This window comes from Conger conger, chromosome 7 (genome assembly GCF_963514075.1).
Source record: "Conger conger chromosome 7, fConCon1.1, whole genome shotgun sequence".
NCBI classification, from domain to species: domain Eukaryota; kingdom Metazoa; phylum Chordata; class Actinopteri; order Anguilliformes; family Congridae; genus Conger; species Conger conger.
This window is the reverse complement of record NC_083766.1, coordinates 42,951,141-42,977,014: the sequence shown is the minus strand read 5'-3', so window position 1 is coordinate 42,977,014 and position 25,874 is coordinate 42,951,141. Positions and strand designations below refer to the sequence as shown.

The following is a 25,874-nucleotide window of genomic DNA, read 5'->3' as shown; positions in this document are numbered from 1 at the left end:
GTTTTCCAGAAGCTGAACATGAAGAAGCCTAATAAAAGGCGTACTTTATAGACAAAAACATCTACGCCCCTATTCACAACCCCACTTTAGTAGTGACCTTCTAAAAAAGCCATTTTAAAATCCACGAAACTAGGCATGAGCTCCCTGCCCAGTAGAGGAAATAATCTGGTAGAATCTCCCAAAAACAAAAGCAGTAGTACTGTGTAGTGGGACCCAGCCATCATGGCCCGCCAGCTGACATACAGAACTTAAATTAGTTAGCTAATAACGGCAGCTACCTACTGTAATTTTACAGAACATTAGACAGCCACTTGCTTAGCTAATGGTTAGCCACCAAGGCTAATCTCTTGCAAAGGCAGCTCACCACTGTAGTAGCCAATCCATACACGTCTCCTCATGCCCTCCTATTAGATCATAGAACATATTCAATGTATTAGACACATGCTTTTCTGATACAGTACAAAAATAAGGGCCCAGGCCCAGAAGCGGCTTGAGGAGTTTTTAGAATACTCGTAGACTAAAAACAAGTAGGTATTGGCTGAAGTGAACACAGACACAGCTTGTCAGTGCATCATAGTACTGACTGAGCATTTTGGTTTTGTAATATTTTAAAGGTGAAAATCCTGCATGGTATGGCAAGAAAAGTATTAAAAATACCTAAATACCAATTTCTTTATGGAGGTCTTACAAAGAGGCAAGCAGAAGGACGAGATGCCAGCAGAAATCCAAGGAGAAACATCTGGAGCATGTTACAGTATGGCTGCCACACATTATCTAACTCTGATAAGGATTGACATGTTAAAACAAATTCACATGTTAAAACGTCTCTAATTGATCAAAGAGAGATCACCCTATGACCGACTTAACACTTAACACTAGCATTTTTACATCCAGCTGGTGCAACCGGCCCCAGTAAATCTTTTAGGTCCAGAATGGCATAAACCAGAACAGGAGGAAGATATGAGGCACAGGTGAACAATGAAAATATCAGTCACATGCAACCACACAAACAATTAACCAACTAACCAATCCAACATAATGCTCAACCAAACAAACAACCAACCAATCAATCAATCAATCAAAAATGCAAGTCAATCAAATTATACTCTCTATATATCCCCTGTATGGATGAGATTCAGTAAAGTCCACAAAAGGATCACTGAAAGACTTCCTTATATATGTGACCAGCAGCTGCATGAGCCCAGAGGGCTAACCAGAATCTTCCCGCCTGCAAACTGTTGGTTCCATAGAAGGAGATATAATTACCTTACTGGCTCCTGGCAGCAGGTGCAGCTTAACATATGGATCTGATAGACCATTGTGATCCATTGGTTTGAGCCCCTGTTTGCAAAATAAAGAAATAGTTATTATAATGCATTTGTTAATTTCTAAAAGCACTGTAGTAAATACCAGTTGAATACCAAACACATTTCAGCTTTTGCAATCAGCAGCTTGACTGAACAACACACCTCAACAGAACCTCTCTCTCTCTCTCTCTCTCTCTCTCTCTCTCTCTCTCTCTCTCTCTCTCTCTCTCTCTCTCTCTCTCTCTCTCTCTCTCTCTCTCTCTCTCTCTCTCTCTCTCTCTCTCTCTCTCTCTCTCTCTCTCAGTTTACTGTAAGAAACTATATGAAATTGCAGGATCATTTCTTGATGCTCCATGAGCCATGTTTATGGTGGTCAGGTGTCACACAATAAGCACAATATGAACATGTGAATTTTATTCTTCCTTGTATGCATATGCAATTCTTGGACTGTAATTGTGGTTGGTTGTTGGAATGGAAACCAGCATACACACGGGTACTTCAGTGCCTAACCACTGAACTATCACATAAGAAAAGAGAAGACACTCTCCAGGTCCATATACGTTTAGGTTAACTTCCCTGCTGACTTCATGAAGAACAACAGGACATTTTGTAGATTTGATTTAGATAGGATGTGATTCTAATGGAGACAGAAGGTACAAATGCAAGGCATTTTCTTTCTTGGGCATAATGAAATATATTTTCCCTTGATTAGGGGAACTTGCTGAGAAAAGGAAACGTATCAGATTTATATCGTATTTATTTTGGTCTGAGATCAGGTTTATAATGTGAAAACATGATTAAGAATTGGAAAATCAAATCTGGCATTCTCTGTAATAGTCATTGAATGAACACACTCAGGCTACTGTATGCACACCCTCAGTTAAACACACACACCCACACACATAAAATAACATCAGACATCCAAATTGTCCTACGCTTTCATTCCTAATAAATAGTTTGTTCACAGACAACCTTTCAGACATGCCAGAGGTGAGTGGTGCCATTGAAGCAAACAAGTTGTCAAATTCAAGTGTATTTGATGATAGCAAACTATACCTGCTCTGATTTATGAAGAACGCAAAGGAGTACTGACAGATACACATTTTAAACAAAGTCTAATTATAACATCTGGGAACACTGGCATCTGAAAAAAGAAACTGCAATTATTTTGTGCCAGTCCAAATGTGCAATGCTTGAGGAAGCTTTTCACGATGGCAATTAATTAAGGGGAGAGTCGGGCATATTGTCACACTTTTCACTCTTTTTTTACATTTCTTGGGCGCAATACATCACAATGGAATAAATGTCATACCAAATCAAAGTCTCAGGCACATATTTTGTATTCACATACTTCATATCTTTTTTCAGTTCAGTTATAGACAGTTAAGTAGAGGTTACCGTGGGTAAGTTGTAACAATATGTGGGGTAAGTTGTCACATTGGAATTTTCCTGGATTGGATTGCCTGGTGTCTTATGTTTTTGAGTCTTTTTGAGTTTTTTCCCCCTTTCATTGTTCAAGTGTGAAAGTGTCGTAATTTCCTGAAGCCACAATTTTGATTCAACCTCCGTCTTCTTCCAGAATATGAAAATCAATTTCTTTATAAATTGATCTTTTCCATGCTTGGTGTCAGAACAACTCAGTTTTGTTTATATTCAATAAAAGCAACAACATTTGTTCAGAAAGAAAGTCACGGCACACATGTCACCTGTAATTATAGGTGGTATTTATGTGGAAATTACTGGTCGTAACATAACAGCAAGGTCTACTAAGGCCCAACATTTTATAAGTCTTTCATCCAGAGTGTCCTCACTTTTTGTACAGTGCCAGGGTGGTGAGGGACAGGCTAGGCAACGTGGTACATATTAAAGGCAAGATCACTGTTATGCCAGGGGGAACAGAAGAACCAAAAGCAGACAGGGGTGCAGAAAAAATGGCAGGTTTAATTGCAAACGCAGGGGCAGACAGAGCGGAGTCAAAAAACAGGCCAAGGTCAAAAACCAGGGGGTCAGTCCAACAAGGCAGAGGTACCGATATCCACAACAACCAAAGAAGAGTCCAGGGAAGCAGGCAGGGGTCAAAACCGCAAATCTAGATAAACAAGGGCAAGGACTCAGGAACAAGGGCAAGGACAAGGAAACAAGGAGGCTAGAACTGGGGGAAGGAATAAAGGGCTCAGGACAAGACGAACTAGCAGCATGCAACTGAAAAGGACAGGTATAAATACACAGGGAAATGAGACAAACTAGACAAGGCATGGGAGTGAGGGCAGTCTAACAAATAAACATCAAGTGAGACACATGAAAGGGTAATAGGACAATAACGAGGGAGAAACGAAAACGCGGACTGGATTCACAAAGACACACATGTTCCAGATGGATCTGGTGATCATGAGAACAACACGCCTTCTTCAAGCCATCTCGTCTCATAGCCTGTGACCATGACTTCAAGTCGATCCTACTAGCCCTGCCGAGTCCCTCCCTCGGAGCGACGAGCCAATTATGCCACTCCACGAGAGCCAGACCTCGTGTGCACCTGTAACAAACTGATGCCTGCATCAACGTCCGTTACTTTAACTGTACCACCGCCTGATAGTATAGTTATATACAGTTGCAATCGGAAATATTCAACCCCCCAAAGATTGTAAGGATTTAGAACTTAAAGCTTTTCTGAAGAGCTAGATTTTGCTTTGAATTACCTTTTTATCAGTTGAGTGATACATAAAATGAACAAGGAAAATGCATGATGTAGTATTCCTCAGTAACAGGATATTTTGTTAATATGGCCATGTCACGATTATTCAACCCCTATATAATATTGATGTTTTAAAAACCGCGTGCTAGTCTATATAGCCCAAAGTTGAGTTCAAACATAATTAAGCCTTAACAACCCTTAGTTTTCTTCAGATATGATGATCATCAACCCCACCCATGAATGTGTTCAAGGTCAGTTGCAACCATGGTAAAGACTAAGGAGGTCTCCCAAAAGCTGAGAGAAGAAATAATTTAATTGCACTAGAATTAGGTATAAGAAGAGTTCCCAAACATTGAACATTCTTAGAGACACTATTTGCAGAATCATACAGAAGTTCTGTATGTTATGACACGACAGCAAACCTGCCTGGCTGTGGGAGAAAGGCCAACATTTCATCTGTATATAATGCCAATCTCCTTGCTACTTTGAAATCTGGCTTTGATTTAAACTTTTTTTGAAGTGCTTGTTCTATGTTTTGCACATCCGGACAAAAAAGCAGTCAGTTTTGTCCTTGCAATTGTATACAGGCCACCAGGGCTATACAGTGGTTTCTTACTTGAGTTTGCCGATTTCCTTTCCAGCCTCGTTGTTAATTCAGATAAAGTTTTAAGATTAATTAAGATTTTAATATTCACATGGTTAGTGAAGGTGATCATCTCAGATCAGCATTTCTGTCTATCACTGAATCTATTGGCTTTGATCAACATATACATCAGTCCACACATTCCCAGAACCATACTCTCGATCTGGTCTTAACTTATGACACAGAAATAGCAAACATAGCAGTCATGCCTAATAATCCTGTCTTTTCAAATTTCACAAGTTTTTCATGTGTCACCAGATCCTACTTTCTACTTTAGTTGTAAGCTTTCCTCCAGGACTGCAAATGCTTTTATTAATGAGCTTGTTTGTGCACTGTGGGGATTTCCTTGGCTCCAGCCAAAATGCATACACAACGAGCATTAACTCAATTGATCAGCTGACTGACAACATAAATAACATACTTTGCAGAACCCTGGATAATATTGCACGTCTTAAGAAAAGAAAAGTTGGCCATAAGAAATTAGCACCTTGGTACAACATACTCATGCTCTCAAGCAAGTTTCACGCCAACTTGAGCGCAAATGGCGCTCTACGAAATTGCAGGTATTCCTCCATGCCTGGAAAGATAGCCTGCTAACCTACAAACATGCCCTCTCCACAGCACGTTCATCATATTTCTCTACCTTAATTGATGAAAATAGAAACAATCCTAGGCACCAAACTGTTGCCAGATTGACTAAGAATCATGTTGATCCCTGTGTCTCAATATCGTTTAGTAGCAATGATTTCATGAATTTAAAAATCAGGGACAAGATTCAAAGTTCTTCTGCCACCCCTCCTATAGGGTCTGTTCTTCCATCCACTCAACACATAGATGCACAATCCTCAGAACGACCGATGGCCTATCTGAACTCTTTTACTCCAATAGAGCTTGTTGAATTTAATACCATAGTTAATTCTTCAAAATCTTCTACTTGTCTTCTAGACCCTATCCCAAAAAAGCTTTTGAAGGAGCTACTACCAGTGATTGGAGCAACCACTCCGACATATTGTCAATGGTTCTTTAGCATCTGGACACATACCACAGACTCTTAAACTTGGAGTCATCAAACCACTTCTTAAGAAGCCAAACTTAGATGTGAATGATTTGTCCAACGACAGGCCCATTTCGAACCTCCCGTTTCATTTCAAAACAACTTTGTTCATTTCTGCACCCCAATCATATATTGGAAGTTTTTCAATTTGGTTTTAGACCCTTCCACACCACTGAAACAGCCCTGGTCAAAGTACTCAATGATCTACTCCTCGCTTCTGACAGTGGCTGCATCTCTGTACCTGTGCTTCTAGATTTAAGTGCAGCATTCAACACCGTTGATCACCTGATCCTGTTGGATAGACTTGAAAATCTTGTAGGCCTCCGTGGACAGGCTCTCTCTTGGTTTAGATCATATCTATCAGATCGATATCAATTTGTGCACTTTAACAATGACTCCTCTTATAAATCCAGGGTTAGATACGGAGTACCACAAGGATCTGTGCTTGGGCCCTTGCTTTTCTCTCTATATATGCTTCCCCTGGGACAAGTTATTCGCAAACATGGCATTAACTTCCACTGCTATGATGACGACACACAGTTGTATTTATCAGTCAAACCTGAGGAAGTTGTCCAGCTGTCAAAAATGGAAGCTTGTCTTCAAGACATAAAGAAATGGATGAATCATAACTTTCTTTTGCTAAACTCAGATAAGACTGAGATAATGGTAGTGGGGCCCAAGTCCTTCAGATGTAAATTATCTGATGATATGCCAAACATTGATGGAATTTGCATCACCTCAAGTGCTGTCATCAAAGACCTTGGTGTTACTTTTGATCCAGATCTTGCGTCTGATGCACATATTGAAAACATCTCTTGGGTTGCTTTTTATCACTTAAGGAATATCTCCAAAATTCGGAAGATACTGTCCCTAGATAATGCAGAAAAGCTAGTGCATGCTTTTGTTACCTCAAGATTAGACTACTACAATGCTCTTTTGTCTGGATGTGCAAATTCCTCTCTGAAAGGGCTCCAGCTGATTCAAAATGCAGCAGCTCATATTCTTACTAGAACAAGGAGATTTGTGCACATCAGCCCAGTGTTAGCTTCACTTCACTGGCTGCCTGTTAAATTCCGAATAGATTACAAAATACTACTTCTGACTTTTAAAGCCTTACATGGGCTTGCCCCTCTGTACTTAAAAGATTTACTTCATCCTTATACTCCCTCACGAATACTCCGTTCGCAGGGTGCAGGCCTCCTTGTTATTCCGAGAATAACTAAAAGTTCCATAGGTGGCAGAGCCTTTTCCTATCGTGCTCCTTTCCTGTGGAACAAATTGCCTGCTCATGTTCGGGGTGCAGACACTATCACCTTATTTAAGGTTGGATAAAAACATATCTCTTTTGTCTGTCCTATAGTTGAGGGGCAGGAGTGGGTGGCTGGCATAAGCTATAGAATCTCTGGTGGACTTGGCGGTCAGTGCTGTCAGTGGATCATTGTTGGTAATGCTTTGTTAAGTATAACCAGTCATAGTCTGATGGTGACCGTCTCAAGCCTGCCCTCATGGATGTGTTGGCCACTGCCTCTGTTTCCCTTAGCTACGCTGCCATAGCCTTATTCTGCCGGGGTTCTCCTTATCGCACGCAGGTACCTCTCCCTCCTGCTGTGATTGACCAATTACTATCTGGACCCCCTAACAATGTTACTTTCCTCTTCTCCCCGCTCTGCCCGGAGCGCTAGCCAACTTTCCTGCGCACCCCCTCCTGGCCTGGAGCTTCAGCCCAAGACCAGCTGCACAACTCCCTCCTGCCACTGCTGATTCAGCTGTAGCACCAAGGCTGTCCCCTTGCCTGACAGTGCCACCCATTGGTGTTCCTGCCATCTGTGCTTCAAGTTATTGGACATTTATGTACTTTTATTTAATCTGGCTTTCTGTTTAAAACCATTGTTTCTACAAACCGGTGTCAACCAGCGGCAGATGGGTTCCTCTACTGAGTCAGGTTCTGCTCAAGGTTTCTTCCTGTTTCCAGGGAGTTTTTCCTTGCCACTGTTGCCCGAGGCGTACTCTTGGGGCCTGGTTTCTAATTCTGTAAAGCTGCTTTGCGACAAAGGCCCTTTGTAAAAAGCGCTATACAAATAAAATTGAATTGAATTTAATTGAATTGCCTTAGCCATCTGTTCTGGACAACTAAGAAAAACCCCTGTGTTACTGCAAAACACCTACAGGATGACCTGATGGAGGCCAGGACAAATGTGTCAGTGGCAACCATAAGAAGAACACTAAACAATCAGAGACTTCATGGGCAGACTCCACGACGCACTCCACTCTTGACCAAAAAGCACATGAAAGGTTGATTCGAATATGTCAGAAGGAATTTGGATAGGCCTGGATTAGGGGTATGTCTGGTGTAAGAAAGGCAAAGCTTATGACCCGAGGAATACCATCCCCACGGTCAAGCATGGAGGTGGGTCAGTGATAATTTGGGGATGTTTTTCTGCTGCAGGCCATTTTGAGGAGGAAGGTGATGCCTTCTGTAGGGAAACTTTCTGTAGGGAAATTGAACCTTGGTGATCATTGGACTCTCCAGCAAGACAATGATCCCAAGCACACCTTCAAGTCAACCAAAGCTTGATTAAGGACTCTGTCCTGAAGTGGCCTTCTCAGTCCCTGGATTTAAATCCCACTGGAAATCTTTGGTGGGATTTAAAGAAAGCAGTTGCTGCATGGAAGCCATCAAATATCAATGACCTGGAAGCTTTTGCATGTGAAAGAATAGGCAAAGAAATATTGCCCAAATAAATATTCGGTGAAAGAATAAATATTCTTTCACTGTTTAATAAGGAGGCGGCACGGATGGTGCAGTGGGTAGCACTGCTGCCTCACAGCAAGGAGGAGTTTGCATGTTCTCCCCGTGTCTGCGTGGGTTTCCTCTGGGTACTCCGGTTTCCTCCCACAGTCATGCAGACATGCAGGTTAGGCTGATTGGAGAGTCTAAATTGCCCATAGGTATGAGTGTGTGAGTGAATGGTGTGTGTGCCCTGCGATGGACTGGCGACCTGTCCAGGGTGTACTCCTGTCTTTCGCCCAATGTATGCTGGGATAGGCTCCAGCCCCCCTGCGACCCTGTTCAGGATAAGCGGGTTAAGATAATGGATGGATGGATGGATGTTTAAGGCTTTTTGGTGTATATTTTCATTCAGTTCTACTCAAATCAACGTAAATGAGGGGATTGAATATTTCTGATTGCAACTGTATAAAGGTGCAGTAGTTTTCAAAGGTGAGGGCAGTTGCAGATTGAAGAGCTATAAAGTGGTGGGAAATTGTGAATGGAGTTTGAATGCTCTATTGCATGATCTAGCGATTTGTTCAATAGCATCTTTAGTTGTCAGTGAGGGGAAGGCAGTAAGATATAATTATGGCATTCAGATGAGAGAAAGATGCAGAGGATATGGCCAGATTTTGCGGTATACAAATAACTTTTGATTTAGAAGTCTGCTAATATTGTGGATATGTGGCTTATATGTGAGGAGAGAATCCAAAGTAATACCCAGTTACGTATAGTGTCGTGAGCCCCAGAACCCCGTGCCGAGCTCAGACCTCACGTTCCCACGAGCAGTACCCCACGAGGAGGTGTCTCGGAGACAAACTCTCTTTTCCTTTAAGTACTTTTGAACGTCCTGGAGAACTGGTAAATTCTACTGAACTTCCAGCCCAGTCTCGAAGTGGTGGTGTGACGCAACGCTGTTATATGATTTCCTGTATTCACTGTATTCCTCTAAAAGACCCTTTCTTTATTAATTCATCCTCTCTCAGATATGATTATAGTCAGATATACTTTATTATAATCAAAAGAATAGAGTTATACAGCTCACAGGTTAAATATCATCTTTCAGTTTGCTAATCACATACATTGCTTTATATTCTTTCAACCGTATACCGGTGCCTTTACGTGATTCACATAAGGTTCATATAACCCCTTTCCTTTTCTAATTCACCGTTCCACCAGATGTTAATATCAAGATACACCCTTCAAATATCCATCCTCTTTGGCCTTTACCTTATCCTATAACTCCCCCTTCAGGGAGATAAAAGCTACTCCTAGAATATTGTGGGCACGAACACCCCTAAACTTTTCTACTTTATTCCTACCTTATATTGTATCTTACTGAAAAATAAAAAACATAAAAATGAAAGGAAACTTATAACTTTTAAATCACCTAACAATGCTACCTTCTACCATATATAGTATCTTACTGAAAAATAAAAGACATAAAAATGAAAGGAAAGGAAGATAATGTTGAACTTCTATGTACTACTTTTCCTACTTTTACAAGTAATATAGATTATAATTACCACCCATGCCCTAAATATAGCTGTCTCGTTTTCCGCGCGATTTGATCCCTCCTCCTTGTTGTTGATGTGCTCTTTGAACAGCTGCATTGGTTTGGGAATCAGGGGCAGGATCAGGACCCGGACTTTCGAAAGACGTGACTTTGCTCCAGTCACTGGCTCCAATGCTGCAGATGTCCTTGGAGACAGCCTTCACCTGCACTTCGTACCGCGAGTGCCTGTTGTATGGGATGTGCACTGGTGTGTCCGGTAAACTATACTTCTCCTGCCAGTCAGAGGACCCGCTGCTTCTGTAGCGGTACGTGTACTTCCAGCAGTCTTCGAACACGTTGGGGGGGTTGCAGTGCAGCCACAGCATGTGGCTCTCCTCACTGACACTGAGGTTAGGGGGGGGAGGCTTCAGGTTCTTGCGTGGGTCCAGCAGGAAGGTGTTCTGTAGCGTGGAGGGACCCTGCCTCCTGTTCAAGAGGATGTGAATTTCGGTGAAGTCGGGCAGCTTTCCATGCAGGTGACAGCCTGTTTTATCCTCCCCGCTGTAGATGTACAGCTACCCAAGGCCTTCATTTCCATATGCTTATGTCAGTAGTAGAGCTGGAGGTCTCTGGTCCCGTCTGTTGGCCGCCAGGTGCAGTTCATGGCTCCAAGCAGGTCGTAAAAGCACTTAAACTCTTTCACCAGCTTTTCTGTATGATGAGGGATGCGCATGAACACCTCTTCGCTATCAGTCCTGTTGCCACAACTCTTGGGCTGAGTCCGCACCGCATACATCACTCCGTTCTCCATATCCAGACATTCCTGGTAATGCGTAGATTCCTCCGTGCGGGACTCCAGGTCGCCAGCCTGCCCAGCTGTTACTGTAATGTGGTATTGAACGCTACACGTACTGCTGTTCAATTTCCAGGTCAAGTTCAAGTTGAAGTTCAAGTCATTGGGGAATTGCAGATACACATCACTAGGCAGAGGGAGCGCGCCACTCCAGCTTGATTATAGTTGTCCTGCATTGCTCTCTCCTCAACAGCCCTTAGATATCTTGTTAAGCGAAATCCTAAGAGGCTTTTTTAATGTCTAAAAGCTCACTCCTTATATATCCTGAAACTTGTATAGAAGTGTACTTATTTTGGTAAGACATTCATCCAGAAATATCCCCATTATACTGAGTGGGAAAACACTAGCTCTTATGCAACTTATTTAATGAGCCTATTCATCACTGTTATCTGCCTCACTGTCATAGTCTCTCTTAGTCTCTTGACAATAGGTGTCTGTGATGTTGAGTGGATGTTGTGGCAAAATGATGGGGATATTTATGGAGAGTTGTTTTTGCCCTGCGATGGACTGCCGACCTGTCCAGGGTGTATTCCTGCCTTTCGCCCAATGTATGCTGGGATAGGCTCCAGCCCCCCTGCGACCCTGTTCAGGATAAGCGGGTTCAGATAATGGATGGATGGATGGATGGATGTTTTTGGAGACTAGAAACACATACACTCACTTTTCGTTGTATTTATAAACAGATGATTTGCATTGAGCCAATTGCATAGAGAATGTAAGTCAGCTGTTAATTTGGAATTTATTTGGGGTTTGCATCTGAACCTGAGAGAAAAAGTATCATCAGCATATAAAAGACAGTTTGCATGCTGACATACTGTGGGCAGATAATTTTTGTAAAACAAGAATAATAATGGTCTGTAAATGGACCCTTGAGGTACCCTAATTTTACATGGGGATGAAGTGGATTTGGCATGGGAAATCTGTACAAGCTGAGTTCTATTTGTTTGATGGGATAATAACATTTGGACTAAGGAAGTCGATAGGTTAAAGGTCTGGAGTTTGTTCAGCAGTAGTGTGTGATTGACTGTGCCAAATGCCTTTCTGAGATCTATGAATACTGAACTTGTGATATTCACATTATTTATGATGAGCGGATATGTTCAGTGAGGTAAAGGGAAGCTGCCAGATTTGATGGAAACCAAACTGGAAATCTGGAGGTAACTATTTCTTTCAAGATGTTCCATGAATTGATTTGTTAGATTTTTTTCCAGAGGTTTTGACATTACTGGTAAAATGCAGATTGGTATATAATTTTTTTTTGGAGTGGAGTAATTTTAGAGGGTTTCCAGTGTGAAGGAAAAATTGATTTGTTCATGCCTAAGTTAATGAGGTGATGGAGAACTGGAAGAAAACAATGTAGGTATGATTTAATAAAATTAGCGTTGAGATTGCAGATGTCTAAAGTATTGGAGTTGGGAGTGTATTGTATTTATAATTAATTAATGGGCAACTTCAGAAAAGTGGAACGAATGGGAGTTGTACATTTTTGCAGAATTATGAGTTACTTGGATATTTTAGAATTGTCGTTTGATGGAATGGCATACACACATTATAATCTGGAAAAGACTAGGAGAAACAAGGCGGGTGAACTGAATGACAGAAATGAATGAAGACTAGAAAGTGAGATGGAACAATAGGTATGAAAACAACACATGAAACAGAGAATGTTTGTTTGAGCTTCTGTAACTTTCTTTTAGTAATATTTGTTGTAAAATCCCAAAGGGTTAACTTTCAGAAGAGACCAGGCTTATGTCTGTGATCAAAAGGGCTCAAGAATGGTAGCCATTTTAATAATTTTTTTATTGTGTCAAGAAAAGGGGCGATACTTAAGGGGTTAAGTTTCAGCACTGTCAGAAAATATTTTCTGTCATTTTATTAATTTTAAAAATGTAAAAATAATTTCCCTGTTCTGTTATCTAATATAATATTTCAATACTTTCTGAAGTTTTAGGTTTTTGCCATAGTATCATATCATATTGACCATCATTGTAAGTCTCTGTGATGCTTTCCAGAGTAAAAAGCCTTAACATAGTTACAGTGTTCTGTCTCTGTCAGGTGAGGGTTTCCAGAAGTGCAAAGGGGTTAAAATGGGTGCTTTTGAACAGAGGGTGACAAATCACCTATATCTGATACACACTTCATCACATTGCAGGATCTAGCAAGACCCAGGATTGCTTTCACTATGGGGTCCCTGTGTTCCTTCTGTGGGAACATTGCAACCCTAAAGGCTGGGTCTTCCTGAATTTTAGCTCAGTAGTGTAGTGGCTGGTGGGGTCTTCAGTTAGCAAATCCAGTGGGCACATCTGATGTTTAACAGACATAGTTACTGCTAATTATCACAGACAGGGCTACAAGTGACAAAAAAAGGGGGAAAATGCGAATCACTTCTTGGTCCGCATTTATTGCTTTTCTGGTCAGCCTTTTATCAGTTTGATGCCAAAGAATGGGGCCAGCTCCTGGCATCCAAACAGTATAGCTCCCATCATTGAGGGAGAAATTAAACTACACAGAATAGCACTTTGGGTCATTCTCAGCAGAATTTTGCTTATCCTTAGGTGTATTGTATCCTTAAGTATATTTGTTGTGGCAATCTACTGTAGTGCAGGCATCAATGTGTCAATTGTATGTGCATTAGTGTGGGTATTTCAATTGGAAAGAAAATAGCATGCTGATAATGTACATTTAAAACACTTCAATTCTACTGCTGCAAGTGAGGTCTTTTGGCAGTAATATCATGTGCCACATGGCTATCCCGTGCCCTGTGGTTGTTTCCCACTGTCTTTAAAAATAAATATTGTGGTTAGATAAGACAAGCACTGGGCGACATCAACTGCCACGCATTCATTTTTTCTGTTTGTGGATGCAAATATCACATGCTTGGGGCAGCATGGGTTTGGCGTGTGCAGATCATACTGGTTTTCTCTCCACGTCTTCTTTATTCTCCAACCGATCAAACAAAAAGTCTCATTCCAGAATACGCTCAGCAACTTAATGCAAACTGCCCCACATTTCACATGGAGGCGATTGTATTGAACAGAAACAAGCCCGTTTTTTCACACTCATTCCTGTGTACGGCAGATTAGCTCTGTTACAAATTGCATACATCTGACAGTGTTTTCTAACCAAACAAATTGAATGACACAAAGAGGTTAAAATCATGTAAATCTGGTGACCTTACAAATTATGTACATGGAGAATACCATACATATGGAGACTACAGTACTTTATGTTAGATTTATAACTTGATTCAACTGATGCAATTAAATAAGAGGATAGCCTTGATGCCTCCTCTGAGGCAGGCAACTAATATGATAAAGTAATGGAAAAATTAGAGGAATGGTATCTCATTAAATATCAGGAGGCACTACATTCCTACTTCATTCATATTCTTTGTTACATTTCACTTCCAATCATTTCCATGATTGTCAATTGTGCCTGATAACATTAAGCCTGTCTACAAAGCAGTCTGTCCCTGAATTAAGGTCTCTGAATGGGACACAGCAGGTTAGATGCGCACCAAAACTAGCAAAAGGAGTAAGCACAAGAAAACTACTAATTATATTAATGTTCTACTCCCAGAGATCTTCTGCCGTCAACAGCTCAGCAGCTCAGTGCCAGCACTTGTATTTACCAATATGATCGTAAGAAATACACTTGCTCTTGGAGTTGGTCTGCTTATCCAAGTTATTTCTGCTTTTTCCTCAAATGTTGATACGCTATGCTAATATCAATTGTGCGAGGACACCCAGTTCTAGAATCCTGGCTATGCCACTACACATAACGTATATATTATTTTGAGATGCAATGGTTAGAGTGTGGGGATTTACAAATGCGCATATTGCTGAATATTGAAACGAAGCTAGAGAAGTTGCAGTAGACACGGAAGAAATGCACTTACTCATGACGTCCATTCATCCGTGATGAAACATGTTCCGTGATGGAAAATAATGTAAAAAAATAAAGAAGTAAATAGCCTATGTTTCTGTAGGTCATTGTATCGTGCTTTACAGTTGGCGTTCTCGCACATGGCATTGCCCCTCCCTTGCCAGGGAATAATTATCACCTTGTTTGAATTTGAATGAAATGGGCAGGAATTTGCGCAGGGCAAAACTCACATATTAATGAGTAAAGATTGAGAAATCGCAGTGGTCTTATCTAATTTAAAACGTTTTAAAACTATAAGTTATTTGTCAATAAGTGCATTAAGAAGTCAGGATTCTAAGTGTGATATCCTAAGTATTAATAATAGAAGTACTCTGTGTTAATGTTAAGAATGCAATAGTACTGCCTAATGAGTTAATGTGTTCAGTGATTAGTTGCCTACTGTTTAGATGTTGGCCAGTAGATGGCGCTCATAATACCTGGCATAGAGCAGTTCTATGGTAAGCTACGGTAGAAGAAGTCCAGACAGGTGTGTCTGCGTGTAATGCACAAGGCTGATCATCCGTTAAATGAAAGGTCACAATCCTACCACACGGAGTGGACATTCTTTTATTTGAAGATGTAACACTAAGGTTTTTGTCGATATGTTCGTTGCATCTGTATGGTAAAATCTCACAAAGTGAATCATCCAAATAGAAAGGAAAGTTGATCTGATCTTGTCCGACCCCAGAGGATTAAGCATTGTGCTTTATTTTAAACTGTAGCGGACATGGTTACTTTTTGCTTTTCACGCGACTTCTAAAATCTTGAATTTTACCATCCTATAACACTGGGCTACCTTTGACAGTTCAATGCGAGTTCTTGTGATCATTTCATTATCCCATGTAATGGTAAAAAACAAAACAACAAAAAAGCAAGAACAAAATGACATTTCTGAGCTTTCGGTATTCATGAGATTGTGTTTTTGAGAAACATGGGCATGATTTCATGACCTTTTTCCCATTAATGCATTTTGAGATGCCTGATTAAGCAATTCTGATCACAATGTGTGCTAGACCACCTCGCCAACTGGTTTGTCAAATCCGATTTTTGCTCGTCCACACCTGTCATTTAATGCAACCTCGCATGATTGGATATTTTAAAAATGCTAAGAAATCGGATTTAAAAGAGTAGTGTAACCGTAGGCAATGAGTTCTGGTGCTGAGCAGATGGAGCTTGCTGCTTCAAAGGCCATCTGGTCTTAGCAGCCTGAGGCTCCATTTCAGAATCACACTGCCTGTTTCTGCTTCTCTTTAAAAAGCAATGTCTTCTTCAAAGGTGATTTAGACCCAGTAGTGCTGGCAGATGTGTGTGTGAAAACAATATTTCCATTCTCTTTGATAGCACTCAAAGTTCAACGGTTTCTGAAGTCAGCGTATGCCTGTGTATGTGCCTGCGTATGCTTGTGTCAAAGCTTGTCCGTGCACATGTGTGCGTCAATATGATCTGGAAGTTAAAAAATAATCACAAAAATGGTGCGACTGTCTAATTACATACGTTACACATTCTCCCTGCTAACATGAATGGCAACATGAAGTGATTCACTTGAGATGCAATTGGTACTGTAGCTGATACAGGTGTACTGCATTTCTGACAGACAGGCTCTGGTTCAGTTAAGTGGAATTTAGTTGAAGTTTTTCAAGGCTTTTGGAATGGTGTGATAACCGTAGAGGGGGATCTGGAGGGAATGGTCCTTTAGTTAGGGGCAGCCTGTAGTGGCCTGTAAATGACTAGGACAGGCAAGGTTGGTGGTTCGAATCCCAGCCACAATAAGATCTGCACAGCCGTTGGGCCCTTGAGCAAGGCCCTTAACCCTGCATTGGAGGATTGTCTCCTGCTTAGTCTAATCAACTGTATGTCGCTCTGGATAAGAGCGTCTGCCAAATGCCAATAAGGTAATGTAATGTAGTTTCTGGGGGGGGGGGGGGTTGTTGAATTGTGAATGCATTTAGGGCAAATTAATATACTAATGAACCAAAACATGACCACTCATAGATGAAGCAAATAACATTGAATATCTTGTAAGTATGGTGCATGTCAAGGTCTGGGATGGATTAGATGGTAAGCGAACCATTGGTTCTCGTAGTCGATGTGGGAGAAATGGGAGTGACTTTGACAAGGGCCAAATCGTGATTGGCAGACAACTGAGTTGGAGCATCTCCAAAATGGCAAGGCTTGTGGGGTGCTCCCGGTCACCAGTGGTGATTACCTACCGACAGTGGTCCAAGGAAGGAAAAACCATGAACCGGCTACAGGGTTTTGGGCGGCAAAGGGGCAATTGGATCATTATCCGTGACGATATTATTATCATTATTAAGTCATTATCCATATTATTAAATAGCTGACTTTACCGATTGAAATGAGAAATTGTGCTGATCCAAATGAGGGCAGGGTTCACATATAACATAATATGTTTCAACAAAACATACACGCGCTTAGAAAAACTTGATTTTACAATTAGTTACCCAGTGTGTCCCTTCAAGTCATTTCAGCATGCAAGTTGCGGAAGACTAATCTGATTTCTGATTTAGAATATAATTTGTCTATTAATGCAAGCAACACTGGCAAGCCATTTGCCATGTCTGTGGCTCACAGGTCACAGTTGCGCTTTCCCTTGTGTATTGGTAAAAAGAAGAAAAACAATTCAGCTCCTTATCTGTTTTACTGGATTAAAGTTCTACATTGACATGTTTTTCTTTCCTTTGTGGGCTTTTGTCCCATGTAGGCAATGTCCCGGCATTGTCCCCAACATTCTACATACGATCGTAGGTGAATCAGATGCTCAGATTCATTACATTTATCAGTAACATTAGCTAATTCTACAGAAGACTCCGATAGTGGGCTATGTTACATTAGCAAATGTTGCTAGGCTATCAGTATAAATTCATTTGCTGGCTACTGCCGATACAATATCAACTTGTAATCACAAGAGCTGAACTGTATGATGAATAACATTTGTTTTATATCTAATATCGTAGTTAGATAAATACTAAGTAGTGTTGTGGCTGATTCCTATTGTACCAACAAGGGTATGAATACAGTGAATATACTTGTGTCAGGTCAGAGCAAATGTTGTGAATTAGATTGCTGATATGCATTGTGCTGTTCTGTATAGAACCAGTCAAATGTTTGGGCACACCTGCCTATTTTGATTAATGTTTTACCACGTTTTTATAAGTTTCAACATGTTGTAATTACACATAGCCCCCCCCTCCCCATTTTAGCACTAATGCCTGGTTATGGGTATGTACTTTGCACTTGTATGTCGCTCTGGATAAGAGTGTCTGCCAAATGCCATTAATGTAATGTAATGTAATATGGTTATTTTCAGATTGTCCTTGAAGCGATACTACACTCAGTGAGCACTTTATTTGGTATTTATTAGACTTAATTGTTTTACTTTTTGGTCTTCTGCTGCTGTAGCTTATCCACTTGCATTGCGTGTTCAGAGATGCTCTTCTGAATACCACTGTTGTAATGTGTGGTTATTTGCAGTACTTTCACCTCAGTGAGTATATAACTCTGCATTTGATTGGATCTTGATGGGCATTTGGGGGTGGGACTAGATTCAGCTGTAAATTATGCTGTACAGTATGGAACACATTTGTTTTGGCTTTAAGTCATCAAGGGTCCGAGGTATCAAACCAGCTTCAAACAACCATGTTGTAAGTAGATATACAGTAGATACTGCAAGCGTTGTTCCCCTGAGTAATTCTTCCATTGAGTTCAACAGGACATTTGTCAGGAGAAATGTCCCTTTGTCGTATCTACAGTATATACACTCACTGAGCACTTTATAAGGATCATGTTTACTTTACTACACCAACTTATTAATGCAATCTAATCAGTCAATTGTGTGGTGGCAGTGCAATGCATACAATCATGTAGATACGGGTCAGGTCTGGCCTTTGACCAGTCTGGCCATTCTCCTCTGACCTCTCATTAACAAGCCGTTAAACTGTTCCTCTTTTAATGTGCAAATGGCCTTTGAGCTCATGCACACAGTTCCTTTAGTTTTTTATATCACAAACTGAACTTACATCTACTGCCTTTTCACTATCACAAGCCCATGCCTCTTTTGCCCATTTTGTCAATTGGGCTCCCCGGTTGAACTTCTGAGCCCTTAATTCTCTCTCATCAAATATTATCAGCTTAAATTCCAAGATAAATATAGGCTAATGTATTATGCAGTATGTAGTATCGTCACTGGCTTTCCTCACATATGAATTTTGCTTGACAGCCAGGTGACTGACTGCAGCATGCAAACAGAAGTCAACTTTTGGCCTGGTGCTAGCTTTCGCGGTCTTTTAATTTATTAATTAAATTAATTTAGTGGGTTGTTGAAAATGCTGCGTATTATTTTTAAATTTCTCTAAGTATACTCTATACCCTCTCTGCCTTAGATTTAGTGTTATGTACTGGGCCTTTTCATTCTGAACGTTTGGATTGGAGATTGTCGCTTTATTCCATAATTTTAAGGTTCCATTTAAAACAGCATGAGAGTTGGAAACACACAGTTGGTGTTAGTTCTGACTTCAAGGATTTAATTGCCAGTGTAGAAAGTGACACTGTAATGTTTCCGTATCTGTCCTGTGTGTATTTATGTTTATTCTTGTTATTTATTCATTTTTGGTTATTGTTTTCCATTACAGTTCTCATTTATCATCCCCTGTTATGTCTGTGTCTGAATGTTTACCAGCCTAGTCACTCCCCTGTCTGCGTGTCCCACTATTCGGGTGTTTACGGTAGTTTTGGGTTTTCAAACATTCCTTCCAAACTCATGATTCTTACTTCCTGCTTTTCTTGGTAGTTAAATGTTGTAAAGCACTATTCTTACGAACTACTACTAATCTAGGTATTGTACAGTACTAATTTGATTAATACACTTACTGTCTGTCTAACTAACAAACTAACAATCACTTTTATTGGGTAGTTCACGTAACTAATTCACTCACGCAATCTCTTAGTTTTTCTGCACTGTTCTATAACTCCGCCTCCCTATGCTATCCCTAATTACTCGCTTAGTTTCAGCAAAGTGTTCTCTGTCTCTGACTATCACTACGTCTTCAATCTATGCAAATGTCTACTCCCTAATCCGGAGCCGTATGTTTTACATGTTTGGTTACGTGCATCCAGTCCGCGTTTTCGTCTCCCTCCCGTTATTATGTTATTACCCTATTATGTTTCCCCACCTGTTGTCTATTTGTTTAGCCCACCTTTTTCCCCAGCCCCGCCTAGATTGTCACCTTCCCTCATGTATTTAAACCTCAGTCTCTGTTTGAACCAGTGTCAAAACATTGATCAGTTATAGTGCCAGTAGTTATAGTTATAGTTATAGTGAGTTGCCAGTACGCCTATTTCTTGAGATTCATAAAGACACCCTTTGACCTTGTTTTTCGAGCCTGCCTTACCCTGTTGTTTTGTTTGCCCTTCGGTTTTTCTGGTTTCTGATTATCTGCCTGTTTATATTATATTGCCTGTTTTCTTGACCATTGTTTTGCCTGTTTTCTTGACCATTGTTTTGCCTTCTGTCTTTGTCTTTGTATTGGATCTCCTGGCTACAAAATCGGACTAATAAAAACTACGTTTTTGGATTATCCGCTGGTCTGCGTCTGGGTCCTCAGTGACGTATGTAACAGACACTCCCCCAGTCGCTAACTTAGTTTACCCTGATGGAGAGTGTGCCACTCAGAGTGCAGAAGCATTTGATGCCCCTCAGAGTGAGTGTGACATTGTGCTGTAACTGAGCTTGCTACAGGCTAATCTGACTGCCCTCTTCCTGAAAATGCAAACTGTCCTTAATGTATATAATATAGTGACACAGGAAATAGTTGAGCACTTAAATCAGTTATTTTCATTGTCACAGCCTCTGGTGAAGGAGGCACTCAGCAGTATATTATTGAAACATGGCCACACCATTAGCAATGCAACCCTTGATAAGGCTGTTGATGGCCAGTAATGTTTTTGCCAGGGGTGAAGAGTTGTTAACTTCTAAACGAAGGAAAAGATTTATTGAGAATTTATTGAAATTACCCTATTGTCCTTCCAGTGCCATATTCCATAGATCCCCATGGGTACACAGCAGTGTATGTACCAATCATTCAGATGTTTAAACACACTGATATTATGAGCAAAATCCAAGAATCAAATTTTTCTCAGCCAGGCCATTACATATCACATGAAGATGGCTCATATTTCCAAGATAATTGCTGTCCACTGGAGAGCTTAAACTGTCTTTACTTTAGCATATTAATGAGCTAGAACTAGTGAATCCTTTGGGCACGTCCCAAAAGATCCACAAACTCTGTACCATTTATTGGGTTGTTGCCAATCTGCTGAGTAAATACCATTCAGCTGGAAGTCCTATGCAAGGTGCCTGACCTTCAGAGGTATAGTTGTAGAAGTGTGCTAAGACCTTTGTTGCAAGATATTTGCACTCTTGAACATGATGGGGTATTTATTGAGTCCATTTGGCAGTCTGTTCAGGGCACTGTCTTTTGTGTTGCAGCTGACAATCTGGGAACCCATGCATTGGCTGTTTCAGTACAGAGTATGTCTGTAGATACTGTACAGCCACACAAGACCTGTTTCAGACACATGAGGTTGTACAGAGAGACCATAACCTTATTGTGCAGGGTTAATGGTAATGGTTGGAGCCAGTTTGGTGTGAAAGCAGACTGTGTGTTGTGCCAGAATTTGGAACATTTTCACCCAACCACTGGTTTTCCTCCTGATGTGTTTCATTACCTTTTTGAAGGCTTGTATCTGTTGAGTTGGCTCTTTGCATCAATAAGATAATACTTAAGACATAGCTCATTCTTGAGTATCTAAATGAGAAAATAGCTTCTCATTTAGATACTCAAGATGGACATGAAAATGCTACAGTGTGTAGATTACTTCCTTTGATGGTTGGTAGTAAAGTTCCAGAAGGCGGTGCAGTATGGGCAGTGATAATGGATTTGAAAGAAGTGGTAGAGCTTGTGTTACAGATGAAACTATCCAGTACATGTGATCTAAAATAACTGATCACTGACAGATTCTCCAAGAAGTCTTTCTGGGGTTCAGACTACATCCCAAGCATCACTATGTTGAGCACTACCCAGAGCTCACCAGACATAATGGGCCACTTGTACACCTCTGGACTATGCATTTGAGGGGAAACACTGTTTTTAAACACAGAACGTCAAGAATGTCCGAAAAACACTGGCTACCAAGCATCAAAATATAGTGGCCTCTTACCTCAGTACACCATCATTCTTCAAACCACATACATGGACATCAAGTGTTAACTCTATCCTGGTTGCAGCACTATCTGAAGTAGCAAGGGAGTTTGTTGAACAAGAGACCAGAAGATATATAGCACATTAAAGGTTACTGTAAATGGCACTGATTACTCTGTTGGTATATTTGTGTCTGTGGGAATGGATGGTGGATTCCCTCAATTGTGTTAATAAGTAAGATCTGTTCAATGTTAACTTTCTTTGTAGGAAGTATAAGGTCATGCTATGTGGAACAATAACTCATATGTACTTTCCTCAAGCAACCTCTCTGTCCATTCATTGTCAGACCTTAACCCTCAGGGGTCTGAGGGAAAAATTATGAAAACTGGTGACTGGCCCATCCTCTGAAATTTGTGATATTTTAATCATCTTTATATACAGTGATTCCAAAGTGGGCGGCACGGATGGTGCAGTGGGTAGCACTGCCGCCTCACAGCAAGGAGGTCCTGGGTTCGAATCCCCGTCGGCCGGGGCCTCTCTGTGCGGAGTTTTCAGCACAAACTCATCTACAATAATATGGTCAGAATCATATGTTGGTTGTTAATTGCTCTAGAATCACACAAAATATAAATAGTAGTAGAACAGGAATGCTGTAAAAACACATACTAATCTATTGTAACAAAAATGTTTGGATCACTGAAATTTGTTCATTTAGGTCTTGGGAATTAAAAGATGACAAAATATTGAAGCAAATCCAATCAGAAGTCTAAAAGAAATTATAAAAACCTAGTGTTGTCACTACTATTTTTCAGCACCAGTTGACAATGGGAGGGCTAATGACCTTTCTTCAATGATGTGGTATGCGGTCCTGCCAGGTAAGTAGGTTTTTCATACCTGGCCTGACCTCTCCCTACCTCAAAGACAAAGCCTTTCGACAAAGCAATACTCAGTCAGCCATTTTTTTTTGATTCAGGAATTTATTGGAATCACCACACAAACTACATACAATGAAGATGCCATTCACAAACACCTAAAAGTTTTGCGTGCCATTTTTCAAAACAGTTCCTGTTTAGCTGCAAGCACAGGGGGAGATCACACGTTGCACTTCCACAGAGTATTGTTTTTTCCCCAATGTCCATCCTGCAGAGCATGCATGTTTAGCAAAAATGCAGAGTTGTTATTTTGAAATGTAATGGTTTGAATCGTTCATAAATTCAGAAGAGTGGTAACTTACAAACATGCATTACTGAATATTCAGAAGAAAACAGAAAAGTTACAATCGTATTTACCAATTTGATCGTAAGTAATTCACTTGCTCTTGGAATTGGTCTGTTTAGTGTAGTTATTTCTGCTTTTCCCTCGAATGTAGAATCCTGGCTATGCCACTACACACCACGTATGTATTATTTTGAGATGCAATGGTTAGACTGTTACATACATGCATATTGCTGAATACTGAAATGAAGCTGGAGAAGTCGCAGTACACACGGAAAATGCACTGATATCCAGTCATCCGTGCCATTTTCCAAAATGAAACGTGTTCCGCGATGAAAAATGTTTACCTCAAAAGAAGTGAATAGCCTATGCTTCGGTATGTCAGTGTATCGTGCTTTATATTTGGCGTTCTCACACGTGGCATTGTCCCTCCTCTGCCAGAGAATAATTATCACCTTGTTTCAATTTGCGATGCCCCAGAAATTGCGATGAGTAAAACTCACATATTAATGAGTAAAGATTACGAAATCACAGTGATCTTATTCATCTCATTTAAACCATTTTAACTGTCAATATATGTCAATATGTTCAATGCGAAGTCAAGATTCTAAGGTTTCTGTCAATATGTTTGTTTAATCTGTATGGTAATATCTCACAAATTCAATAATCCAATATAAAGGAAAGTTGATCTGATCTTGTCGGTGTTGCCGGCAACACTGCCGACCCCAGAGGGTGTGAAGTCTGTCTTCAGAAATATTACACGCATCATAGCTGTTGAAACAATTTTATCATGCACACACTCTGGCTGAGTGCTGACAGTGATTTATTTAAACCTGTTACGGCGTGCAGAATCGAGCCGGAACTGGGCCACATATTATTAAGTACGCTACTTAATAATTGCCTACTAGTGAGTTTTTAAATGAACACGAGCCAGAGAGCAGTGTGTGTACATGTTTGTCTACATGGTCAACAAACTTTGGGGTAATATCCAATTTAACATGTAGTATTCTGCTGTGGGAGTCTTCATTGTGAGGCATTTTGCACCAAAATAAAATGAAAATACAGCTTTGTTCAGATACTTGCTTTTCTCTGAGACCATAAATATTCCCTAGCCTTACACACACCACGGATCAATCAGAAGACTGAAATGAAAAAAATACAACACCCCTAATGATCCCCAATGAACCTGCATACCCCCATTTATCAATATAATGCACCAATAAAAAACAAAATGTGGCATTTGGTCATTACGGATAATAATCCAAATGCTTGTGCAGCACTTGTGCTTGGAAAAATCTCATTCATTGCACCGGATACTCATTTTGTATGAGTACTTGGCTCACCCCTAGTCGTATTAATAGCTTATTTAATAGACATACCAACTAAATATTATATACTCATGTTAGATCACATGGAGAAAGTCGATCAACTGAAAACCAACTTGTGCCTGGCACTTTTGGTAAGTTTGCTAACGTCTGACCAACAGTTGTCGACCCAACATTGTTCTCCACTTTTGGGCCAACAACAGTGATGCCGTAAAATAGACCCTGGCCCAACGTATGCTTGCTATCTGGGATCTCTGCTCCTAAAAAAAAGTATGTACTACTACTTTTAACACTACTAATAATAATAATTAACTAAATTCTTTTGATGGGGGACAATGTTTCTTATTAAAAAAACTTTCTTCTGCTTTTCCACTATTTCAGGAGGTTGTGGAACATTTGGGGAACCCTCCATTATATCAATAAGCTTTCATCAACAATTCTGTATTTGGGACTGATTTCGGCTCCACTCCCTTTTTTGTCTCAGAAACGGTGTGATGGCAGAGAGAGCAGAGGCTCTGCCTTTTTCTGGGGTGGGCAGTGTGTCTCCTCTCTCTCACCTGGCCGACCCCCTCAGAGGAAGAAGGCTCTGATTTGGGCGGGGAGTAGCTGGAAGGACATGGAGCTTTAATGCTCTCCTGATTGCAATGTTGCTTGTTAATAGGCAGTTGATCATAATTATGAAGGAAGGCTAAGCAGATGGGCACCATGCATCAGAATATCTACATGCCAGCATCACGCACCTACTCATTCATACCAATTTATGACCCCTGCCGCTTCCTCCCTTATTGCTCGCTGTCTCTGGGTGCTCTCCTCTTCCACGAATTACTCCCCCCTCGTCCCCCATTCATCATGTTCTGCAATGAGAATTGGAGGGCAGGAATGGCCAGAAATGTGTTTGCAGGTTACAGTTTTTATGGAAAACAATAGTGGTCCCACAATAGCAGTGCTGGGTTCTATATACATAGTTCCCAACTTGCTGACAATCAAGTCATAAGAGTGAGTTACTCGAATGGGGCTGATTGGCTGCAAAAGCCTCAGCTGTGCAAGGGAGAAATAACTTGAATGTAAGTCGTTACAATTGGGCATCAATTTGTGAGAAAATTCCAAAAAGATTTTAAAAGTGGAAATATCTGCCATCATAGTTGTTTATCGACAGTACAGACAGTATTTAAGACTTTTTAGGTCAGTAACGGATAGTGCCACAGGATAGGGCCCTGTTATGACAGTTGTATTCATCCTTTGGCTTCAACTAGAATGGTTGGTTAAATCTGATTACAGTTCAGTAAGTCAGCTGACATAACACTTTATCTTCAGCTAGAACAAGTACCTAAATTTGGCAGTTGACATAAATTATCATGTCAACATGTGACATATCATCT

At 40.6% G+C, this 25,874-nt stretch overlaps 1 protein-coding gene across 1 annotated transcript in view; it reads right to left on the bottom strand.

Moving 5' to 3' along the window:
- LOC133133863 (double C2-like domain-containing protein beta) overlaps positions 1–25,874 on the bottom strand; it is a 255,891-nt gene that overhangs the window by 71,403 nt on the left and 158,614 nt on the right. The window contains exon 3 of the mRNA XM_061250126.1: positions 1,267–1,341. Within this exon, the coding sequence (XP_061106110.1) occupies positions 1,267–1,341 (75 nt within the window). The remainder of the gene's footprint in view (positions 1–1,266; positions 1,342–25,874) is intronic.